We start from the raw sequence: 23,102 nt of genomic DNA on the forward strand, positions 1-23,102 counted from the left end.
TTGATTGGTTGACAAGTGGGCCAGAATAGAAAGGGGAGCAATAGCAGAGTTCACTGGGAACAGGGAAAGCTCAAAAAAAAAAAAATCATGAAAAGCACAGACCTTGGCTGGAGTGCACACTTTTCTTTTTTTAAACACTTGTTTTCACTTCAGCTCTTTGGATGTTATAACTTTGTTGCCCTTTGCGGTTGGCTCACGGACAATGGTTGCAACCAATGAGTGTAGAAAATGTTTATATCTATATTATCTTTCACACAGTCATTAGCTGAAAAACATACCGTGTACACTGCCTCTGTCTGACAACAGAGCTCACTGCTGGTAAATGGGCAGGCCCTGGAGTGGAGCAGAGAGCAAACATGCTCTCTCTGCCCGACCATAAATTCCACTTAAAGCGGAACAGGGTGCTGCTGTCAGATGGAGGCAGGGTACACAGTACAAAAATTCTGACTTAACACTTAACTCCTTTTAAGGCATTTCCATTTGTCAATTTTTATTCAGATAAGTCGATCTGAGGTTAAACACAATGTCCAGAAGCTGTGAGCTAAGGAAACAAAGTATATTTGCTTGTTTTGTGGAGAATATTGCAGCAATGTTACATTATATTAAGCAGGCAGCTGCCCACGTTAAACTGTTACTATCACAGAATAATGTGGGCATGTTTCATAAATCAGCAGCAGTCATTAAACAGCTGACAGAGTGAACAGAATATACAAAAGTAAAGTCTAGATTCTATTGTGCCGATCAGTGGTGTTGAGTGGTGGTAAAAAAATTCTGAATCTGTGCAGCATCTGGAAGCCAAATGTAAACAAACCTAACCACTTAACGTAAAACTCTGAAACAACAGCTATGTCCCAAAACCTAGGTTGCATCCTTCGGAGGCCACATTTGAAGGCTGATTATGTCACAGCCAGGCAACGAAGGCAGTCCTAATTAGAAGGTTGCTCCAAATGTGGCCGACAAATGCATCCTTCCTTTCCCTGGATTTGAAGGATGGGTCGGGTGTATCCTTCGTGGCCCAACCTATCCCAGAATTCATAGTGCAGCCTGGCCAAGTCCAGTTTCCAACAATGGTGGCAGCTACTTAGTTTTAATATTACTCTTATTACTGTTTCTGGGTCACAAAATAAACTTTAACATATTTTCAGGTGAGAATGTAGCTGTGCAAACTTCAAATATCTGTTTGGTTTATCAAGACATCACATATTTGCAAAAGTGCTCCAACGTTTTCGGAGACGTCTGTTACCCACCAGCTCGATAGCTAGCTGGGAGGTCAAGGGTCACTAGAGCCGGCGAGAACAGCAGACTCCCGGCACATCGTTTTTAGACACACACACACTCACAGTTTCTTAGCTTGGTGATTTTGTCCCGTGTCCCATTTTGACCTTAGTACTTGCAGGCCATATTCAGTGTGGCCATGTGTAATTTGTGCCAGTCACTTGGTTATGACATTCTACTGTCCCCTGCTGTTGTTATCTGCTGGATTCTCTCAGGGGCTTATTTCCACAGCCTGCACCTGGTATCTTGCCTGGTGTGATGGACCCCAGCCTTTATGGATCTTTTACTTAGAGCTTGTTCCTGTGCTGCCATGGTTAGTGCCTCTGTGCTTTCTTTCAGTCCAGCCACTGGTTCTGGATGTCAGCGACTGCCGGTGGTACATACCATGCAGGGGCCTGTCCTTCATTGATGGTTCCTCCTCTTGCTCATCTTCTTTCTTGGGTTTCTGCTGCCTAAGGTATTCACTGAGCACGTGGTTGGTTGTGGCCATCTTCCTGATGTACTCGTGTTCTTTGTTTCATCCTGGACCGTGGTGCTGACCCTCACTAGTCCCCAGCCTCCTTCCTTCTACTTAACATACAGCCTCAGGGTGCTGGACTTGGGGTGAAACCCTCCAAGCATGGTCAGGAGCTTCTTTGTCTTAATGTCAGTGGATTCTATCTCCTCCTTTGGCCAGCTTATTATCCCAGCAGGGTAGGGATCTTATCTTTCAGGTCAGTTCTTCTTGCACTCATTGATCCTTATTCCATTGCACTTGGGGCTTGGTACCCAACCTCGGGTGGGAGTCATGATGATATTCCAACAGTACACTATTTTCATCTCTTGCCCACTTATGCTGTCTTGTTCCACTTTTCATCAGTATGTCCTGGTTCCTCAACACCTGATGCAGACCTTGTCTGGGTGACGTCCGAGCTGCAGATAGAGGAAGTGGCTGACATCCAGAAGTCCCTCTTTCTCTGTCTCTCGATGAAGGCGGTCGCACTTTTCTCCTCCTCTCCCTTTCCCGGCTTCTCGTGTCCTTGTCTAGCCTCACCTACTTTTCTACTGTTGCCCTGAAACACTCTCACATTCTGTTCTCTAAAACCTAAAAGAGGAATTATGGATTTGATCAACTGGTCCCTGAATGCAATTGACACACTCTTCTCAACGAGAAGCCGGGGCTCGGGTGAGCCTGAGTGTCCTGGAGGGACGTCCCCTGCCTGATACACGATGGGCCGGTGGCATAACTGGAGGGACGTGTGCCTGGCGGGACTATCAATCGAGGACATTGAAGACATCTACCTTTTCGGAATCATGATAACAGGGTTCTTGCTGATTGGAGCTGGCTTGGCCCTGGCTTATCGAAGATTAAAGAAAGCGGAATGGGCTGTTCAAAAGCCCACAAGGCTGCCCGCTGTGACTGAAGCGATCGGACGAGTCGTGACTTCTCAAAATGGGCTCATTAAACGCAGCCCGGATAAGATCTTGGAGAAGCTTGAGGCTAGCGTGAGCACTCAGACTAAGATCTCTGAGCAAAAAATGGATAACATCTCGGAGAAGCTCACGGCTCTCCAACGGGAGATTGAGAGACCAGTGTCGGACTGCTTGATCGACTGTGAAATTGACATGCAGTTGTTCGCAATAAAGGAATACCACCATCATTTCATGTGGCTACTACAGGGTGGGCCATTTATATGGATACACCGTAATAACATGGGAATGGTTGGTAATATTAAAGTCCTGTTTGTTGCACATTAGTATATGTGAGGGGGCAAACTCCTCAAGATGGGTGGTGACCATGGTGGCCATTTAGAAGTTGGCCATCTTGGATACAACTTTTGTTTTTTCAATAGGAAGAGGGCCATGTGACACATCAAACTTATTGGTAATGTCACAAGAAAAACAATGGTGTGCTTGGTTTCAACGTAACTTTATTCTTTCATGAGTTATTTACAAGTTTCTCTTTGTTCACAGCCATTGACATGTCGAAGAGGTTAACACGTGAGGAGCGGATCGAAATTGTGTTGATATCTGGTGAACGCAGTAACCCTACGAGACCACCCATCTTCCATGCTACAGTTAGCAAACTGCTTGCTAAGTTTCGTGAAACTGGTTCAGTGTTGGATTTGCCAAAATGTGGACGCAAGAAAACTGTCACTAATGAAGAAACATCAGTGGCTGTCCTAGCTTCATTCAGCAAGAGCCCACAGCGTAGCACTCACCGCATGTCACTGGAGAGTGGCATTAGTCGAACATCCCTTCGGCGGATATTAGCTACTCACAAATGGCACCCTTACAAACTCCAGCTACTGCAGCATCTCAACGAGGATGACCCAGATCGGCGCACAGAATTTGCAGAATGGCAAAACAAAAATTGGAACAGGACCCTCAGTTCAGGCAGAAGATTTTGTTCAGTGATGAGGCAAACTTTTATGTGAATGGTGACGTTAACAACCAAAACCACCGCTATTGGTCTGACACTAACCCACATTAAATGGATCCCTCCAAAACTGTTTATGGGGTACAACGATAGTGGGTCCATTCTTCATCAATGGGAACCTCAAGGCCACTGGATATTTGAAATTGCTACATGATGATGTGTTTCCCTCTTTATGCACTGAAGCTGGCACGTTCCCTGAGTTTTTCCAGCAAGATGGTGCACCACCACATTATGGGTGCCAGGTCCGAGCATTCCTAGATGAATAGTTTCCTGGAAAGTGGATTGGTCGTCGTGGGCCAGTTGAATGGCCCCTAAGGTCTCCCGATCTGACCCCCTTAGACTTTTATCTTTGGGGTCATCTGAAGACAATTGTCTATGGTGTGAAGATACGAGATGTGCAGCACCTGAAACTACGGATACTGGATGCCTGTGCTGGCATTTCTCCTGCGGTGTTGCTATCAGTGTGTGAAGAGTGGGAGAAGAGGGTTGCATTGACAATCCAACACAATGGGCAGCACATTGAACACATTTTATAAGTGGTCAGAAACTTGTAAATAAGTCATGAAAGAATAAAGTTACGTTGAAACCAAGCACACCATTGTTTTTCTTGTGACATTACCAATAAGTTTGATGTGTTACATGACCCTCTTCCTATTGACGAAACAAAAGTTGTATCCAAGATGGCTGACTTCTAAATGGCCACCATGGTCACCACCCATCTTGAGGAGTTTGCCCCCTCACATATGCTAATGTGCCACAAACAGGACTTTAATATCACCTACCATTCCCATTTTATTACGGTGTATCCATAGCAATGGCCCACCCTGTATATCGGCGCCAGCTGTGGTCTCAAGGCAAACAAAACAAATTGTCACCCTGAGAACAGACGGTGTTTAGACTGTTCCTCCCCTATGCAAGGCCACCTGGGTTGGCTGGAAGACTGTTTACTTAGCCTGGCAGGGCGAAGGACACTCTCTCACCTAAACTCAGGACACACACATGCATACACATACACTCATACACACTCATACACACTCATCCCCCTCCCTTTCCAAACGCCTTCTCTTCTGGAGCTTTTAATAATTCTTTCAATTTATTCTTAGATTATATAGTATAGATATAGTACATTACGTTACACTCCACTTCCTATGAAAGCATCTAACCTGTCTGATTTTCCTGTTTTATTTTTGTTTTAGGTTGTTAAGCTCCTAAACAATAAGCGTTCTCAGGCTGTAGGAATCCTCATGTCATCTCTGCACCTTGACATGAAAGATATCCACCATGGTGAGTTCCACAGTTGATTGGGCAGTGTTAATTCAAATAATGCAATTAGCCATTGTATATTGGGTTCATTTACTGTCTAATTCCTATAACAATTTAGATTTAGAAAACAATCTAGAAATTTTTTTTAGTGTGGTATGCAGGTTTTAAATGATTTTCCAGATAACCTTTCCAGGCATCAGGTAGCAGGAACAGTTTTCTTTTAGCCTTTTTGCTTCTTAGGCTCAACGTGCTTCAATTTAGTTGCTAGTTTTTTGTTGTTGTTTTTTTCAAACATGGCAATCTATGTCAAATACAGCAGGTGGTTTTTCAAATGAGTTCAGAAGCATCTGGTTTAATTCAGTTCATTTCACAACAACAGTTGCTTCAAGGCACTTTATATTGTAAGGTAAAAAGAGCCTACTTTACTTTTCTCTCTCAGAAAACAGTCACACAAAGGTGCAAGCTTCTCTAAAACTTGTACTTGGTAGTAAAAATGTTCATGCCATTTGTTAATTTATTTCATGCACAATAATGATAATCAGAATCAGCATACTTTATTGATCCCTAAGTAAATATGTTTAATAGTGAAATGGCTACATTTGTAAATGTGAATTTTGAAAATGCAGGAAATACATCTTTAGTTAATAATTAGTTGTTTAAAAATTTCCTGGGCATTATTTAAGTTCTTGGGAGTTTGAGTTTTTTCCTCAACTTGTCAAGTTTTGAATGGAGTGATCAGCAGTGTTGGGAAGGTTACTTTTAAAATGTATTCCACTACAGATTACAGAATACATGCCCCAAAATGTATTTTGTAACATATTCTGTTAAGTTACTCAATGAGAGTAACATATTCTGAATACTTTGGATTTCTTAATATATTATCATGCTTTTTACAATTACATGAATGTACTATTGCTGTGTGATTTATTACTATTACTGAAGGTTACTCGCCATACCAATACCGACTAGATTTTTAAATCTTAATATAAAATGAGCAACAGTAGGTGGACATTAGGTAAGGCTGCACTTTTTGCAGCGATCTCGTATAGAAAACTCTTCCACGCGTATATAAAACAGGTCCGCGGCTCCAAACTGTAGTAAAGGGACCTCCATGTCAGGCTCATAGCTGAAAACTAGCTTTACTTTGTTGTCTGGGTCAACTTTGTGTATGTATGTATGTATATATATATATATATACATGCTTCCATCTCCCGTTTCTGCTCGGTGACAACTCGTACTTTTTGACTCTCCTTTTTCTCCCTCCCTCACGCTCACAGACACATAACGGGTATGGCAGGCCATTCTCCCTGCAGCATGGACTACACTATCCATGAGGCTACATCCTTTAGGGCTATGCCTGTAACACTCTGCCTATTGCCTTCATATTAAATAATTTTTGTGAATAATTTTTAAAGATAGCAGCACGGTGGCACGGTGGTTAGCACTGTTGCCGCACAGCAAGAAGGTCCTGAGGTCAATTCCACCATCAGGCCGGGGTCTTTCTGTGTGGAGTTTGCATGTTCTCCCCGTGTTTGCGTGGGTTCCCTCCGGGTACTCCAGCTTCCTCCCACCGTCCAAAGACATGCAGCTTGTGGGGATAGGTTAATTGGATAATCCAAATTGCCACTAGGTGTGAATGTGCGAGTGAGTGTGAATGGTTGTCTGTCCCTGTGTGTTGGCCCTGCGACAGACTGGCGACCTGTCCAGGGTGTACCCTGCCTTTCGCCCTATGACAGCTGGGATAGGCTCCAGCGCCCCCCGCGACCCTGAAAAGGATAAGCGAATGGATGGATGGATGGATGGATGAATTTTTAAAAATATTTCTTCACATCATTATGCGAGCCACAAGTAGAGGTGACATGGGCTGCGAGATTGAGACACAGTCATTAGAGCCTCTTAATGCGTGTTTTGTTTGGGTTTCCACCGGCGTGGAAATTCAAAAATATGGAGTTCATAGTCTTATGAAACAGGAAAATACCACCGTGTAATCCATTCATTTCAACAAAGTAACTGTATTCTGAATACCACCTTTTAAAACGGTAACTGTAACGGAATACAGTAACTCATATTTTGTATTTTAAATACGTAAAGGCGGTACATGTATTCCGTTACTCCCCAACACTGGTGATCAGTAACCAATTGCTCTTTGTCTCCTAGCCATCCTGAACTTGGACAACACTGTAGTTGACCTGGAGACCCTGCAGGCCCTGTATGAAAATGTGAGCTTCACACTCAGTTTTTATTGTTTGCTTCTAGAGATCTGAGGCCCTTAAATCCTTATTGGTCCAATGTCTACAAAAGGCTGAATGTTGATTTCTTGTCTAGTAATGCAGCAATTAAACCAGACCAGGTCTGCAATGATGAACACTACCTGTCAAGGAAGACTGTGTATTTGGGACAGATTTTTCCAACATATTGTCAAATACACCAGGTAGTTCACTGTTCTGGGACACACCTTAATGTTATATTTACATTACTGCTTGTCAAATCTTTCAGATAATCTAATCCCATTGAAGGGCAGTTTATTATTCTACTTTTGTTCCGATCATAATCATTAATGTTACTAGATGTCCCAGTCATGATAAAACGAGAGCGGTAGTGAGGTGATGCAGAGTCAGATGTAAGTCAAAGTGGATGGACAGGCTCTAAAATAACTGTTAACATCCAACAGATAAGCTGTGAAAAAAATGTTTATTTGGTATGTCAAATCGATTGATATTACATATATACCCCAAATAATGTTAACCTGATATTTATGTGTGTCTGTGCTTAAAACTAACCAAACAAATAGAAAAAGACTGCAGATGTGTATTTCCTGCTACCAGTTCAACAGTCAGCAGAAAAGATGTCTATGAGTTAAAACAGGGTGTATAAGTTTAAACTGAGTGCCTTCATGCATGTCATTCACATTTTATTATTATTATGCCAGAAGAGTTCACTGAGTATCAAACTTTTTTTCAAAAGAGTCTAGACTCTAGTCATACATCCTTTTTTGTTTGTTTTAGATCTGCTCAGATGTTGCCTTAGTTTTATTTTCTATATAAATTATAGAAGACATGGAGCCAGATCTCTTGTGTCTCTCCCACAGAGAGCACAACAGGAAGAATTGGACAAGATCGAAAAGCACATAAAGTCCACTAAAGACAAAGAGAATGCCAAGCCCCTGGACAAACCAGAACAGTGAGTGATTACTCTAACACTTCCACGATAATGAGCAGGTTTATTTCATGAGTTACAATCTCACTGACTCAGGAAGAATTATGGTGAAGGCAGACTTTTTTTCATCAGAGCAGGTCATCTACTAATGGCAAGGTTGGTGGTTCAAATCCTATCTGCTCCAGTCTGTATGCCAAATATCCTTTGGCAAGATACTAAGTTACTCTCCGATTAATCCACTGTGAGTGTGTGTGAATGTTACATAGAAAGCACATAAAAAAGTGCTTGTGTGAATGGGTGAATATGGCAAGTTGTGTAAAAGCGCTTTGAGTACTCAGATACAGTAGAAAAGCGCTACATAAAAACCAGTCCATTTACCATGTATACTCCCACAGTTGATTTTAAATCAGATATTGAACACTGATTGAAGTGCTTTAAACATTAATTCATGGGATTTAGCAAAAAAAACATCTTTTTAACTGATTGGGAATTAAGGTCATTTTTGTGTATAGTCCTCCATTCTGAGAGTGTTATGTGACGGCTGTGTGCAGGCAGGAAAAGGACCCAAAGTGCAGACTCCGGAGACAGACGTGAACTCAAAGTAACAAACATTAATGCAGGCAGGACAAAAACAAAACACACAGCATACATGAGGGTAGATAAGAGTAGATCACGACAATGACAAACTGAAACACAGGGCTTAAATACACAGAGGGAGCAATCAGGGAATGGACAACAGGAGGGAAACACAGCTGGGCAAATCAGGCCTAACCAGACAAGGGGAAGCGAAACCAGATACATTAACATCAGACAAGGACCTTCAAAATAAAACAGGAAACATGACACAGACTGAACTAAAGACACAGACTCACACGCACTGGGGAACAGAGGGAACAGAGATGTGGGACCAGGGCAGACACAGACACTGACTGGACACGGGGATATAGTGGACAGGGGAGACAGCAACTAAGGATTACACAGAGACAAACCATAAGACAGAACTCTAACAAAAACCCAAAGACTAGAAATTATAAATAATATAATAAACTCAAAAACCCTGGGTCAACGACCCAGGCATCCTAACAGAGAGTCCCAAAAGAGTTTGGAAAGTTTGAATGATAAGGTGACGAGTATTCAACCATTACTTCACGATTAGGTTAAAAACATCTAGCGCTGATTACAAGTGTTGAACTTGAATTTGTTATCAGTTTACTTAAATCAGGGGTCGGCAACCCTAGGCAGGGTTAACTGATGGCACAACCATAGCTGGACTAGCCATCGGGCATACCGGGCATTTACCGGTATAAACAATGAAAGGTGGTGGATTGGCCAGATGCTGGCCGGTGTGTAAAAATAACTCAGTTGTTTGGTGGTGGCATCGCGGAGCTTCCACAGATTCAGTAACATTAGCAAGTGGTGGAGGCCGGCAGGTGGATCAGGGAGAGGTAGGGTTGCCAACCGTCCCTTAAAAAACGGAATCGTCCCGTATTTAGAAACAAAAGTACACGTCCCGTATTGAGCTAATAAGGGACGCACTTTGTCCCGCAATACAGTGAGAATCAAAAGTAGTCTATAACTTTTAATGGAATTAACACTTTGTTTGAAAGCATAATTCCCAGCCCCTCTCCTGCTTTGTGACCAATGAGCTGACAGCACACTTATGACAATTCGAGTATGACAAGTCAGATTACCGCTCATCTCATTGGTTGAGGAAAGGTCGCTTACGGAGAAAATACCGGAAGACAACCGATGACCACAACAACAAGCATGGCCAACAGGGAAACAAACGCCGACACTGCGGTGCAAGTCTCGGACGGCACACTGTGCGTCCATAAAATGAAGGTTATAACAGAAAATCTGTCGCTCGCTCTCTCTGTCTTTCACTCACACAGACACACCACCACATCAACTTTGCTAAATTGCTAATGAAAAACATTGATCAGGCAGCTGTGATTGAGCAGCAATGTAAATCCAACTATTTTCACGGTTGTTGTGGTCGTGATAATTTTGTGATGCCACATGGAAAAGGCTCGGATGAGCTTTCCAAAGTTCTACAAGTTGTGCCTCCATCGCTTGTGTCCAGATCACACGCTGCACAGCTGTGCTGCAACGTCTTTTTCACCGACGTTTACGTGTTTGCGCGTGAGCAGCTGCGGTGACACCCTCACGAGCGATTGATGATCGGGAGCTGGTCGTGAGGTGTTAATCGCTTCTCGTTACCCCACGTATACTACACGACGCACGATGAAGGCCAAAATCGGGCTGATCACCAAATCGGTCGCACGACTCAAAAATCGGCTCAAAATGGGCCAAAAATCGCACAGTGTGAGCCCAGCATTAGAGCAGCAATGTTTGTTCGCTCAGAGAAAGAAAAAAAAGGCTGCAAAAGTACAGGGAGGAATGGGAAAAGGAAAACACCTGGCTGGAAAAGTGCACTATAAAGCGCACTGCACTGTGTGCTGGCGCACTTTTTCCATAGGCATGCTTCTATTGGTGGGCACATGAAGAACATGAGGGGCGTGAAAGCTCGGGGAACCCTTTACCAATTTGTTGTCCACCAGGCCACGGCAGAAGCAGATATGGTATGTAAACACTGGTTTGTTTTTTTAAAACCCTCTGGTTAAGGTTAATATGGGCATGTGCAGTGAATATCAGGGCTATGTGGCCAGAAGTGTAATAATATAATTTATTTTGTGTAATAAACAACTGCAAGGATAGATGATTACAACAAATAGATCACTAATACATAAAAGTAATACATAGATGAATAATGATGATGAGTTAAGATGCGTAATCATGGGAACAAGTAGGTTTACAAACAGGAGCAGCTGATTAGCTTTAGAAAAGCTGAAATAATACCTCAACTGAAGCCAACTGTACTAAATGCACTAAATGTGCACTGTTACAAGAATATTTTTCGTTCTATTGCTTTCTATTAATTTATATAATTTTAAGTTAAGCAGGACAGAGTTCTTTTAAAGAAAGATTTACTTATATTCTCAAAAGTTAAGCATGACAGGCTTCTGTTTAAGAAAGAGACCTGTTTTACTGTGTTAATGTTGTCATTGTGAGCTAAAAATAAATGGCTAAATGATCATTTGTTTCCCATATGGTCATATCACAAAGAATATGCATCTGCTTAAATCAAGTTCAAGTCAAATGGTTAAAAAATAATTTCACACACAAAAAAAGAGCTACCACACTGGGAAGGGTGAAGACAACTGGGTTGCCCGGCCCTGGCCACGAGGTGTCCCTTATTTATTTTTCAGGGAGTTGGCAACCCTAGGGAGAGGGGAGGCAGCCGTCGGTCTGACTGTCAGGTGAACTGAACTTCAGGTAAGAAGTTCTGACCTGCAGTCTATCTGGGTCAGATATAAACCAAGTTTAGGTGGAGTTTATTTTCGTTGTGCTGACTTTTTACAGTCAGTTACAATAACTCGTACTGCGTACTAGCTAGCATGTTATATGTTATTGCTAGCAGTTTCTATACAGCTGGGTGGGTGCTACGGTGTTACTGATAGTGAACGTTATTTTATTCATAAGGTTAGTTAGTAGAGTTGCCTACCGTCCTGTAAAAAGACAGAATCGTCCCGCATTCAGAGAAATTATTACGCGTTTCGTGTTGAGCTGAGAAGGGATGCAGTTTGTCCCGGACTTCAGCTAGGATGGAAAAAGACACAGAGGTGGAGTTATTCTGCTGCACAGCGGCCTCTTCTTCTCCTCTCATTCTCTCCCTCTCCTGTTGCTACTTTAATAATGAAACTGATCAAAGGTCAGCTGATCGGCTTTTCTCTCTTGTTTGTTTATCGCCCACTTTGCGCCAGATGTCGCGCTAAACAACAGCAGCATGTTTAAGCTTGATCAGCTGTTGTTAGAATTTATTTAATATTAGTTTCTAGTATCAGCTGATGTTTGCTGGAGCCACAGCTGTAAAGCTGCTGGTCATAATGTCGGTTTGGTTACTGAATCATCAGAGCTGAACAGGTGATGGAGAAACAGGTAGTGATGGGCAGATGAAGCTTCATGAAGCACTGAAGCTTTTCATCCAATTGGTTCATCCCAGCGCAAAGCTTCTTGAAGCTTCATTTACTCTAGTAGGACACCTACTGGACGTAAAAATATTAATTGGCATGAATTTGAAGAGTGTGGCCTTTTGCACACAGCCTGTAAATGTCAACAACAAAAGGAGTGTGTAAAGCATCTATATTGCAGTGATGCAGTATACTGTGTATATTTATACTGGCAGTATGGAAAATGATCATTTGGAAATGCTTAAAATGGAAACGATCATTTACTGTGAGGTAATGTGTGGACAGTGGTTGTGCTTTTGTAACATTGAGGTATGGACACCTACACAGTCCTGCCTGTTCACATTTTATTCTGTAAAAACTAAATTTTCACTGCTTTTATAACCTTTAGTGGGGAGAACATAGCTAAGATTTAATGATTTAACAAATCTTTTGAATCCTTTGTCCTCCACAATGCTAAATGGCTGGGAGTCCTCAATCACCATGGTAACCAGGTCTTCATCTATTTGAGATTGTTCTCCTGAGGAAAGACAATAAAGACAAAGAGGTGTTGTTGTTATATCCCAGCTCCCTGGCACATAGCAAACACTTCACCTTGTACAAAAGTAGAGACAGCTTAACATAAGTTTTATTGCAGCATCAGTATTATGAAAATACATCTTCTGTAGAAATTTACATACCTTGTTGGGAGGAATAAAATCACAATGTTCCCACACAGGGGAGGACATCCTTCTCTTCTTAGCTGGCTCCATTCTCTCCTGACTTTCTCTCCTCACTCTCATAAACCTCCAAACTGTCTCCAAACTCTCACTAACCGCAACTCTCCATCAAACACCCACATTTTGAATGAAGTCTGAGGGGTTTATATCGCTGTCATAGCTCGCGGCAAAGTTCGAACCACTTCATGAACCAGTCACGTGGTACAGCCGGGCAGCGAGGCTTCGCACGTCATCATTTTCAGCTCCTCCCATAAATGAAGCAAGCCTCGATACGCGCATCGCGGAAACGCCCCCTCAATTACTCGACACAAGCTTCGAAGCCTCGATACAGAACGTCACATCACTAGAAACAGGTTTACCTTTTAGGTGACATGAATAAGTTGGAGGGAAGTTATGAACTGTTTCTGAGAGACAAATAACACCAGGATCCTTTTCTATGTAGCTGACGGCTGGTAACTGGGCCGGGGCGGGTCTAGCAAAGTTCTCGCCTTTATCTTTATTGTGATCCTGTTTGGGTCCTGTCCCTTGCCTCTCAGGGACAATGCCATGTTGGTTAGAAGGGAAGTTGCAGAGTTTTAAAAACTGTAGTTAGGAGTAATATATTAATCTGGACTGGCGAACTGGTGATTCTAAATTGCCCATAGGTGTGAATGTGAGTGATTGTCTGTCTCTATGTGTTATCCCTGTGATAAACTGATGACCTGCACCCCACCTCTCGCTCTGTGACAGCTCTGATAGGCTCCAGCCCCCCCGCAACCCGGTTAAGGATAAGTGAAAGAGAATGTGTGGAATTGAATTGAATTGATAGATATTATTGTTATTATTTGCTGAATCCTTAAATGCCAGCCAGATAATCTGAAACGGGGCAGGATACACAAGACTTCCAAAGTTCAGCACTGAATCCTCTGCTTTACCTGCAAAACTAAAACACTGATACGCATCTCAAACACAAGATTCTTAGACAAATTACAGTAAATATTAAATATTCTCACTTGTTAGTATATAAGGGCAGGGTTGTACCAAGTTTACAAGTAATTATATAGGTACTGTAAATGCTATGTAGGCCTGGGTATCATCGCTGATTTCTAGAATCGATTCAATTCCGATTCACAAGGTCCCGAATCGATTCGATCCACGATTCGGTTCGATTTGATTTGAATCGGGGAAATTTTGCCTCAGACAGTCAGAAATATTATAATTCTGATCACTTATCAGTACATAGCGATATTTTTATATCTATAAAAAGAAAGCTGACACTTGTGAGACTTTATCAAAGGTGTGAGCATCACAGCAGAGGCCTTTGTGTCAAAGTAACTGAGGATAAAACACAGAAAAACATGAAGGCGACTTTCCTGGTCTGGGTTTTTATAGCAGATGACCTTAAAAATATTGTGCAGTCAAAAACGAAGTGAAGCAGAGCAAAGTTACAGAGGTTTGATTAGAGACATAGCTAAGCATTTTGCAATTTTGCATAATTTGTTTACATTTGTTCAGTATTGAACAGCAGAATTGAGGCTTTCTTGTCGGAAGTAAGTTAAAAAAAAAACAGCGGCTGGTGGATAATAAGTAAGCGGATAATGCAAAAAACAGAGATTTTTAAATGGGAAATTCCTGTGATTTTATCGTGGTGGAAGCAAAGCAGCAAAAGTAAGAGGAAATTCGTGACGATGTTTATGTGAAGCGAAATGTGAAGCGTAGTTTGGATTGTCTTTGGCTGCTGGTTAAGTCAATATTGTTTGGAGAGAGATAAAACCTGCAGCTTCAGAATCTAGCACAAAAAGGACGTAAACACAAAGCGCCCGCCGACGCTTCAAAATCAGTGAGCTGTCGGCTTTCAGCCCCAACGGCGTGTCCGTGTACATGCTGTCTGATTCGGATGCTTCGGGTCCGTGTTTTGTGTTTACCTCTTTGTGCAGAATCTGTGTACCTGCTCTTATATACTGTTTTAGCTGTTTGGTGGTTGTAGAAATTTTGTAAGGTTTAACCTGAGATTTTGCTGTTTCGGGCAAAATAAATTTATATTTAAAAATTGATTCAGGATTTTAATGAATCGATATCACGTTATTCAAGCCAGAATCAATTTAAATCGATAAATCGATCACGAAAAACTACCCCTAATGCTATGCTCTTTCTGCTTCTTCTGCATTAAAGATTTCTCTACCAGCTCACCTTGATCCCAAATTTCAACAGTAGAGTTTTCTGCATCCTTTTCCAGTCCAGCTTTTGTGAGTGCATGTCATCTATCACAAGAAAACTGGACACACTGCAGAGGGTATGCAAGGTGAGTCAAACTGTGAAGAGCAAAACACAATAACTGCATACCCATGTATGCATGTATGTCCAAATCTTTGAAGTTTGGACAAACATGCTCCAAGTCCATAGATTTATATAGTTTAAGAACAGGGCTATTAGATCTGGTTATGAATCATTTGTTTCAGGATAATGAATAATACACATTCATGAAAAGGTGTTTTCATTATTAGCATAAAGTCAGAAATGAGGAAACTTAAACAGAACAACTTTGCGCGTATAAAACAAGCAGTGCAGCGTAAAAGCCTGAAAAGTGTTTCTTGTTGAAAAAATGCTTTCAAAATTGTGAAAAGTAATAATTCTACCTAATGTATAATCAGTACAGTCACATGATTTCTTCTTTCTGTCTGTTTGATCTCGTTTTACAGGTAATACAGGACAGTGAAACAGTGAAGAAGATTCTAGGTCTGATTCTGGCCTTTGGTAACTTCATGAATGGTGGCAATCGAACCAGAGGCCAAGCTGATGGTTTCAGCCTTGACATCCTGCCCAAACTTAAAGATGTAAAAAGCAGTGTAAGTAACCAGAATGCTGAAAACAAAGTATAATTTTGTCCCTGTATCCTAAAATAAAGAGTCTTGGTCCTGTAGATTGCATCCATGCCTTTTAAATGTAATATATTCACAGTATTCAGCAATGCAGTTTAATAGAAGCTTACTCTAATGTTATGTGTGTAGTCCATTATGAGGTAATAAACTACAACTTACTGAATAAAAGTTAATATTCATTGAGCCGTGTAATCTTGAATTGTTCAGCTCAGCTGACACCTTTGTTTTGCAATTTCTTTGATGAGGAGTTCTTTAATAAATATACCCTTTGACTTTACATTTCATCTCCTAAATCCTGCACTGGGATCCTTTTGTTGCCTTCGATTGAATGCATTTAGGATCTTAACTGTAAAATAACTGGCGCAAATCTAAATGCATGCCTATATCAGCTCCTGTAAAAATGTTGCTCTATTAAGTTTCAACTGGTTATCTTCAGCTTTGAAATATTTAGGGATTCTTTTAAACCCGGGTTTGGAAAAATTAGTACCTCAAGTATAAAACCTACTCAAATAAATAATAAATCTAGATTATTAATTAAAAATGGAATTTTATTTTGTGGAAAAAATTACTGTGATTAAAATGGTAGTTCAACTATGTCTCAGTGATGTTGCCTGTAGAAATACTCCCACAGGTCAAGAGGAATGGGTCTAAACATGGTAGAGGATATTATTCTAAATTAAGCTGGATCAAAATTGAAAAGGAATTAGTAAGCCTGTTTCAATTTTGGGGTGTTCTCTTACATGACACAGTTACTAATAGAGAAGATTTTTTCTTTAACAGTCCTGTTGTACAGATGAGGGTCGTATTGGATACAATAGCTTGAAAGAGGGGCAAGCATAAAATTGGACCTTTGAGTCGTGATGTTTTTGAAATATCTACAACTGATATTTGTAGATATTTGAGATTAAAATGTTAAAAGCCAATTTAAAGTCCCCAGTGAGGGACTTTCTGGATCTTTCTTACATGAAGTATAAGGCAGCTGTGTTTTATAAAATACTTAGCAAATAATTACTTTAATAACCTGAGGATCATTTAACAAACGGACTTAGGCTTTGATATAAAACAGGAGTAGTCTAGAATACTCTCAAATCCTGATAAATTCACAAAAAGCCCAGCAAAAATTAGTATAATTTAAATTAATACATAGGATTTATTTTACCCCTTCTAAATTTTATAGGCGCAGTGTAACAACCAATGACCTATGTTGGAAATCAGGTACAGGAACATATACAAATGCTATTCAAGAATGTAAGCAGATTTAGGTTTTTCAGGGAAAAAAGCTCTACATTGAGATAGGTAAATTGTTATGTTTGAAATAGCAATATCACCAAGGTTATGTTTACTTAGAGACCAATCAGTCTTTCCCACTGCACCCAAATACAGTTTTGTGGCAATGAAAGTGAGGGCAATTTTGGTCACAAGAATGATCCTCAGAGTATGGAAAGACAATTGAAATGGTGTCAAAAAAAAAGCAATACAAATATTGACAGGAGTTAATCATGATAATGAGCACTTCAGCAGACTTTTAGGACAGACTTTGTATATTTCTTGGTCTTGGTATATTGGTATATTTCTGTTTCTGTTGTGTCTTTTTTTTCCTGCTCACTCTTTCTATAGCCATGTAGTTATGACCAGTGCATTAATGGAAAATTGTATAATGATGCTGTTTGATTGCCATCTTCACTCCTCTAAATTTATGTGTGTTCTTTCCGCATACAGGACGGCATGAAAAGTCTTCTGTCTTACATTGTTGCATATTACCTCCGACACTTTGATGAGGTAAATTTTCACACATTCTTTCCCTTCTCCTGTCAAGACTGACTGATTTGTGCTGTCAATTCTGACACACGTAGTTGTGGTCAGATGTTCACATAAACTCATCATGGGCATGAACTCTGATGCTTTTAATGATTTTATTGAACTGTTCTTTTTATGGGATGGAATGTTTGACGTTGACAAACAAGAACTGGGTGCACAAGTTTGAATTTATTTTTTATTTTCTCTAATGCGCACGGTCAAAATTATATACACATACCTCCCCCAATATTTGATTTAATTTCATTTAGCAAGTCGTACCTTGACCAGACGTTTGTGAGAGCCAGCAAGCTTCTGATATAATTCTGGATGAATATTTAACCATTTAACCCTTTAACCAAAATTGGTAGTTTATTTAAATTGGTTGGTTTCTTGCCTTGAGACTGGAGAAACTGGGTTTTAGTTGAGATACATGGATTATATTATATCTTCATGTTGAGAGGTAACCTTAAACAAGTAGACATTGATCCTTTTGAGCTTCTCTTTCAAAAGAATCAGAGTAACCAGGAGTGAGTTTCTTGGAGTCGGTCTTAAGAGATATGTGCTTAGTAGAAAGCCAAACCTTTTGACTGGGCAGGTAGTTTGGATCAGGAGTGCAACAACAGTCCACCAGTTGTTTGTTTTGCTCCTTCGTCCATAACAGTGCAGCGTGGGTTGCTGTGATAATGACGAAAATGATGTTGAACAGACAGAACAAAACCTCATGTTCTGTGGTGGTAAACAGTGGTGGCTGACAACCAAGGGATGCCTCAAATGAGAGACCAGTTGCCGGGGATATTATGGAGTTATGGACGTATTCTACCAGGTATGTTATGTGCTCTAGGTGGACTGGTTTAAAGAAGCAACACGACTGAGAGCTGCTTCCAACTCCTGATTTGGCCTTTTGATTTATCGGTTAGTCTGTGGGTGAGAACCAGAAGAGAGGCTTGCCTGGGCACCTAGAATAGAGCAGAACTCCTTCCAAACTCATGATGTAAACCGTGGCTCACAGTTGGAGGCAATGTCCAGAGGCATCACATGAAGACAGAAGACATGGTCCACTAAGAGCTGAGCTGTTTCTGGGGCAGAAGGGAATTTGGAGAGGGCAACAGAATGAGCAGGTTTGAGGTAAACCAGTGTCAAACCCCAGGAGATGTTTACAAGTTGTAGAATGGGTCAGTCCAAAACAGCTTGAAAGTCTGCAGGGTCAGCTTTGATCTGCTCTTTCACAACAATGGAAAGAAACTGTAACACGGAATTTGCAATTCTCACGGTTGACATAAAGCTTACTTTCCAGCAAACACTGCAACACTTGATGGATTTGAGGTTCATGTTCAGACAGTTTGCTGGAAAAAATGAGGAGATCATCCAGACAAACAAAAACACAACAATTCAGGTAGTCATGAATTGTACATTATTAACAAGGACCTGATAAACAGCGGGAGCATTACTGAGACCAAATGGCATGATATGACTTTCAAAATGTCTCAGTTCTGTAATCATCTCTCTCCTCAATGCAAGCAAAGTGGTAAGCATTTTTTAGGTCAAGTTTAGGAAAGATGGTGGCTCCCTGCAAAAGTTCAAAATGATAATAGTGATAATGGATATTTGTTTTGATGGTTTTATCATTATGACTTTGGAAGGTGATACACGGCCATAGCATCCCCACTACGTAAAATGAGTGGAGTGACATCTTTAATATGTCACTTTCGAACGTCCAATTTGGCCCACTGAAAGAGTTGTTTTGTAACACCAAGTAACGTCTCTTTTTAAACATCTACTGAATTACTAGTGTGGGCTATTTGTAGCCCAAATGTGGTCAGTGCAGACATCTTTTGATAACTAGAGACACATACAAAGGTGAAATGTATTTCCAGTTCAAACTAGCTGTTGAGCCAAAAACCTACAGGAAAATAACTGGTACAGAAAACATGTTCTCCACCCTTTGGAAACATGGGAAACAGTTATGTGTGAAGGAATCCAAAGTGATCAGTGGACATCTCCAAAACAGCTCAGGCTCTTGACACTTAAACAAAAGTAAACATGCACAGTGGATTTAGAGAAAAAATGTCCCCGGCTCACAGGCAGTTTGCAAAAGGAGTTTTTTGACAAAGACTGTTGAGCATATAGTCCGCACAAATTTGCACAAACTTCACATACAGTGGGGCAAAAAAGTATTTAGTCAGCCACCGATTGTGCAAGTTCCCCCACTTAAAATGATGACAGAGGTCAGTAATTTGCACCAGAGGTACACTTCAACTGTGAGAGACAGAATGTGAAAAAAAAAATCCATGAATCCACATGGTAGGATTTGTAAAGAATTTATTCGTAAATCAGGGTGGAAAATAAGTATTTGGTCACCTCAAACAAGGAAAATCTCTGGCTCTCACAGACCTGTAACGTCTTCTGTAAGAAGCTTTTCTGTCCCCCACTCGTTACCTGTATGAATGGCACCTACACCCATGTGTGTTGATTTCTCCCTAAGATGGCAAACTGAAACACTCCACTCCCCCACCCCCTCAATCACACACCCCCACTCCCCTCCCTCCAGAATTCCTAGTTAACAATCTAATATACATATGAATGACTAGCCAATTTAGCTTCCACTTCCAGCATTTGACTGCTCTCCGGCTTTTAAAGGTAGAAACGCAAAATGATGACTCCGCGGGGGTCTAAGTGTTATGGCTTTTGTGTTGTTAACATGTTTAATGTTTTGTATTTTCTTCTACTTAATCTCGAAAAAGCTCCTAAAACAGTCAGTGATCACTGTTGACCTCCCTCGGCTTTTATTACCGCTAATCATTTATTTAAGTTCAGTTTTTAAAACCTTAGGACGTAACTACAGCCCAGCCCATGCAGCTGTATATGAATGACTAACCTCGTATTGTGGATGGATTATCTCAGTTGTTCTCCTGGCTGAAGTTTGGTCCTTTTACAGCATCCTGCCATGCGATTACATTTGTTCCTGACCACCGAGAACACTCACGTTAACTTTTATCGAGTGGAAAAAAGTTAGCTTGTTTATATTATGCTAACATAGCTGTGTCGCTAGCGGTCACGTAGCACATCTTTATATACCAGCTAGCCAAACTTCAGTAACCCTACAAACGTCACTGCTGTTTAGTTTTCTGTCTTCATTTATGTTGCAAGTGATAACAGAGCTGTACGTTTGAATTTGTTTCCAAAACCCCGCAGTCAGGACATGCTATATTGTATTTAGATAGAAGCTAGCGAACTAACTTCCTGCTAACTTCTAACTCCGTTAAATGTCATAAATTCCGTTTTCATGGATGCCTGGATGTTAAACTCAATTGTTACACCTGGTAGAGCAGAACGCTGATCATTTTATTAAAGATGAAAGACTTTAGACAGTTTTTCAACTCTTACTACTGCCATAGTGATCGTTTGATATATGGACCTGCAGCAGAGTTTAGGCCCAGACACGGCTAGTAACGTCAGACTTAACGACCGGATAGTGACATTCATATAACTTACATATGACTGTTTGATAATCTTGGACTCTGCAGTTGTTTAAACAAACCTCCAAGAGACCTAACTAACTTAAATCTACAGTTCTGCTTCTTAGAGCTTTGATAAATTCATTGAGTCATTTGAAAACCTTCAGTACCACAGTATGCTTCAGTATATACAGTTCTATTGAAATAGTTTTAAAAAGCCCCAAATTACTATGACATTTGTGCCTGTGATGAGTAGGGATGGGTATCGTTTAGGTTTAATCCGATACCGGTGCCAAACCGGTACTTTTGAAACGCTGCCGGTGCTTAAACGGTGCTAAAACTGGTGCTTAAAGAATGGAGAGCACAAACTTTGTCCAAAAACCTCTTATGTTTTTATTTTTAGCAGTCTCTTTTTGGATGGAGATCTCTGACTATAAATTTTGTCACTGCCCTATGAATTTCGTCCACTCTTTATTTGGTCATTTTAGCCTTTTTGGTCAAGGTGAAGGGAGTATCTGCCATCAACCAAGAAGACAGCCGCATGTAACTACGATGGTGTAGTTATGCTGCTGCTGCCATCATCATCTATCATCATTTCTGCTACACTGGCAGGGCTAGGGGCCAGGACTCTCCCCTTTGGGTATTGGGGGATGTTGCTAACTCCGGGTCCGATAACAGGCATCACACCCGCAGTAGATGTGCTGGGTGTGAGGTTTTTCAGCAAGCTATCAAATAAGGTGCATTTTTCGGCTTTTAAAAAAACGCTATGCGTTGCCAGGTGTTTCATCAGATTCGAGGTATTACCTCCTTTGCACATTATCACCTTAAAAGCACTTGTTGCAGGCTGCTGAGTTTGCATCTTTTGCTGTGAAGTACAGCCAAACCTTTGACCGCTTCGCCTTGGGCATTTTTAATCTGTAGCTCTGCTCTAAAAGAACATACGTACCTGGGCCCGTCTACTATCCTTGGAAAGGTAAAATGATTGGCTACAATCCAAAGTGTATGACATCTCAGGGGGGAAAAAAAGCACCGAAATAAAGCACTGAGATGCGCGCTGCTTTTCTAGTTACTACCGCCATAATGGCACCGGATATCAGTACCCATCCCTAGTGATGACAGTGATTTACATTTCTGGTGTGTCATTTGTTGCAGAAAAGCAAAGTCATTTCACTCTCTGATACATGTAATTGTTTAATGCAAAAATTTTAGGAGCTATGATCTCAGAATCATACTTAATTGACCATATAAGAAAAAATAATTTCCCTCTCGCCCCTGCGGGTGGTCTATCCTTCAAGCTCGGTCCTCCACCAGATGCCTGGGAGCTTGAGGTTCCTGCGCAGTATCTTAGCTGTTCCCAGGACTGCGCTTTTCTGGAGAGAGATCTCCAATGTTGTCCCTGGGATCTGCTGGAGCAACTTGCCTAGCTTGGGAGTCACCGCACCTAGTGCTCCAATTACCACTGGGACCACTGTTGCCTTCACCCTCCATATTTTTTCTTGCTCTTCTCTGAGCCCTTGGTATTTCTCAGGCTTCTCATGTTCCTTCTTCCTGATGTTGCTGTCATTGGGAACCGCTACATCTATCACTACGGCCGACTTCTTCTGTTTGTCTACCACCATTATGTTGTATGTTGGTTAGCCACCTACAATTTTGTCCGTCTGTATCTGGAAGTCCCAAAGAATCTTAGCTCGGTCATTTTGACCTCAGGACTTCCAGGCCATATTCGGCACACGTTTCTGTATACTTTCCTGGCCACTTGGTTATGGTGTTCCATGTATGCCCTGCTAGCTAGCATCTTACACCCTGCAGTTATGTTCTGAATTGTCTCAGGGGCATCTTTACACAGTCTGCACCTGGGGTCTTGCCTGGTGTGATAGACCCCAGCCTCTATGTGCTCAGAGCTTGTTTCTGTGCTGTCATGATTAGTGCCTCTGTGCTGTCTTTCAGTCCAGCTTTGTCCAGCCACTGGTAGGATTTCTGGATGTCAGCCACTTCCTCTTTCTGCCGGTAGTAAATACTGTCCAGAGGGCTGTCCTTCATTGATGGTCCCTCCTCTTCCTCCTCTTTCTTGGGTTTCTGCTGCTTGAGGTATTCACTGAGCACTCGGTCAGTTGGGGCCATCTTCCTGATGT

The 23,102-nt window shown here is 41.3% G+C and overlaps 1 protein-coding gene across 1 annotated transcript in view; it reads left to right on the forward strand.

The window, feature by feature from the left end:
* Positions 1–23,102, forward strand: part of fmn2b (formin 2b) — a 53,028-nt gene that overhangs the window by 16,062 nt on the left and 13,864 nt on the right. The window contains exons 8-13 of the mRNA XM_085360331.1: positions 4,891–4,978; positions 7,115–7,176; positions 8,046–8,137; positions 15,012–15,141; positions 15,539–15,685; positions 17,438–17,497. Of these exons, the coding sequence (XP_085216457.1) occupies positions 4,891–4,978; positions 7,115–7,176; positions 8,046–8,137; positions 15,012–15,141; positions 15,539–15,685; positions 17,438–17,497 (579 nt within the window). The remainder of the gene's footprint in view (positions 1–4,890; positions 4,979–7,114; positions 7,177–8,045; positions 8,138–15,011; positions 15,142–15,538; positions 15,686–17,437; positions 17,498–23,102) is intronic.

The sequence above is a fragment of the Diplotaxodon limnothrissa genome, linkage group LG8 (assembly GCF_057381915.1).
Source record: "Diplotaxodon limnothrissa isolate DT_005_m linkage group LG8, D_limnothrissa_male_GT1.1, whole genome shotgun sequence".
Classification (NCBI taxonomy): Eukaryota; Metazoa; Chordata; class Actinopteri; order Cichliformes; family Cichlidae; genus Diplotaxodon; species Diplotaxodon limnothrissa.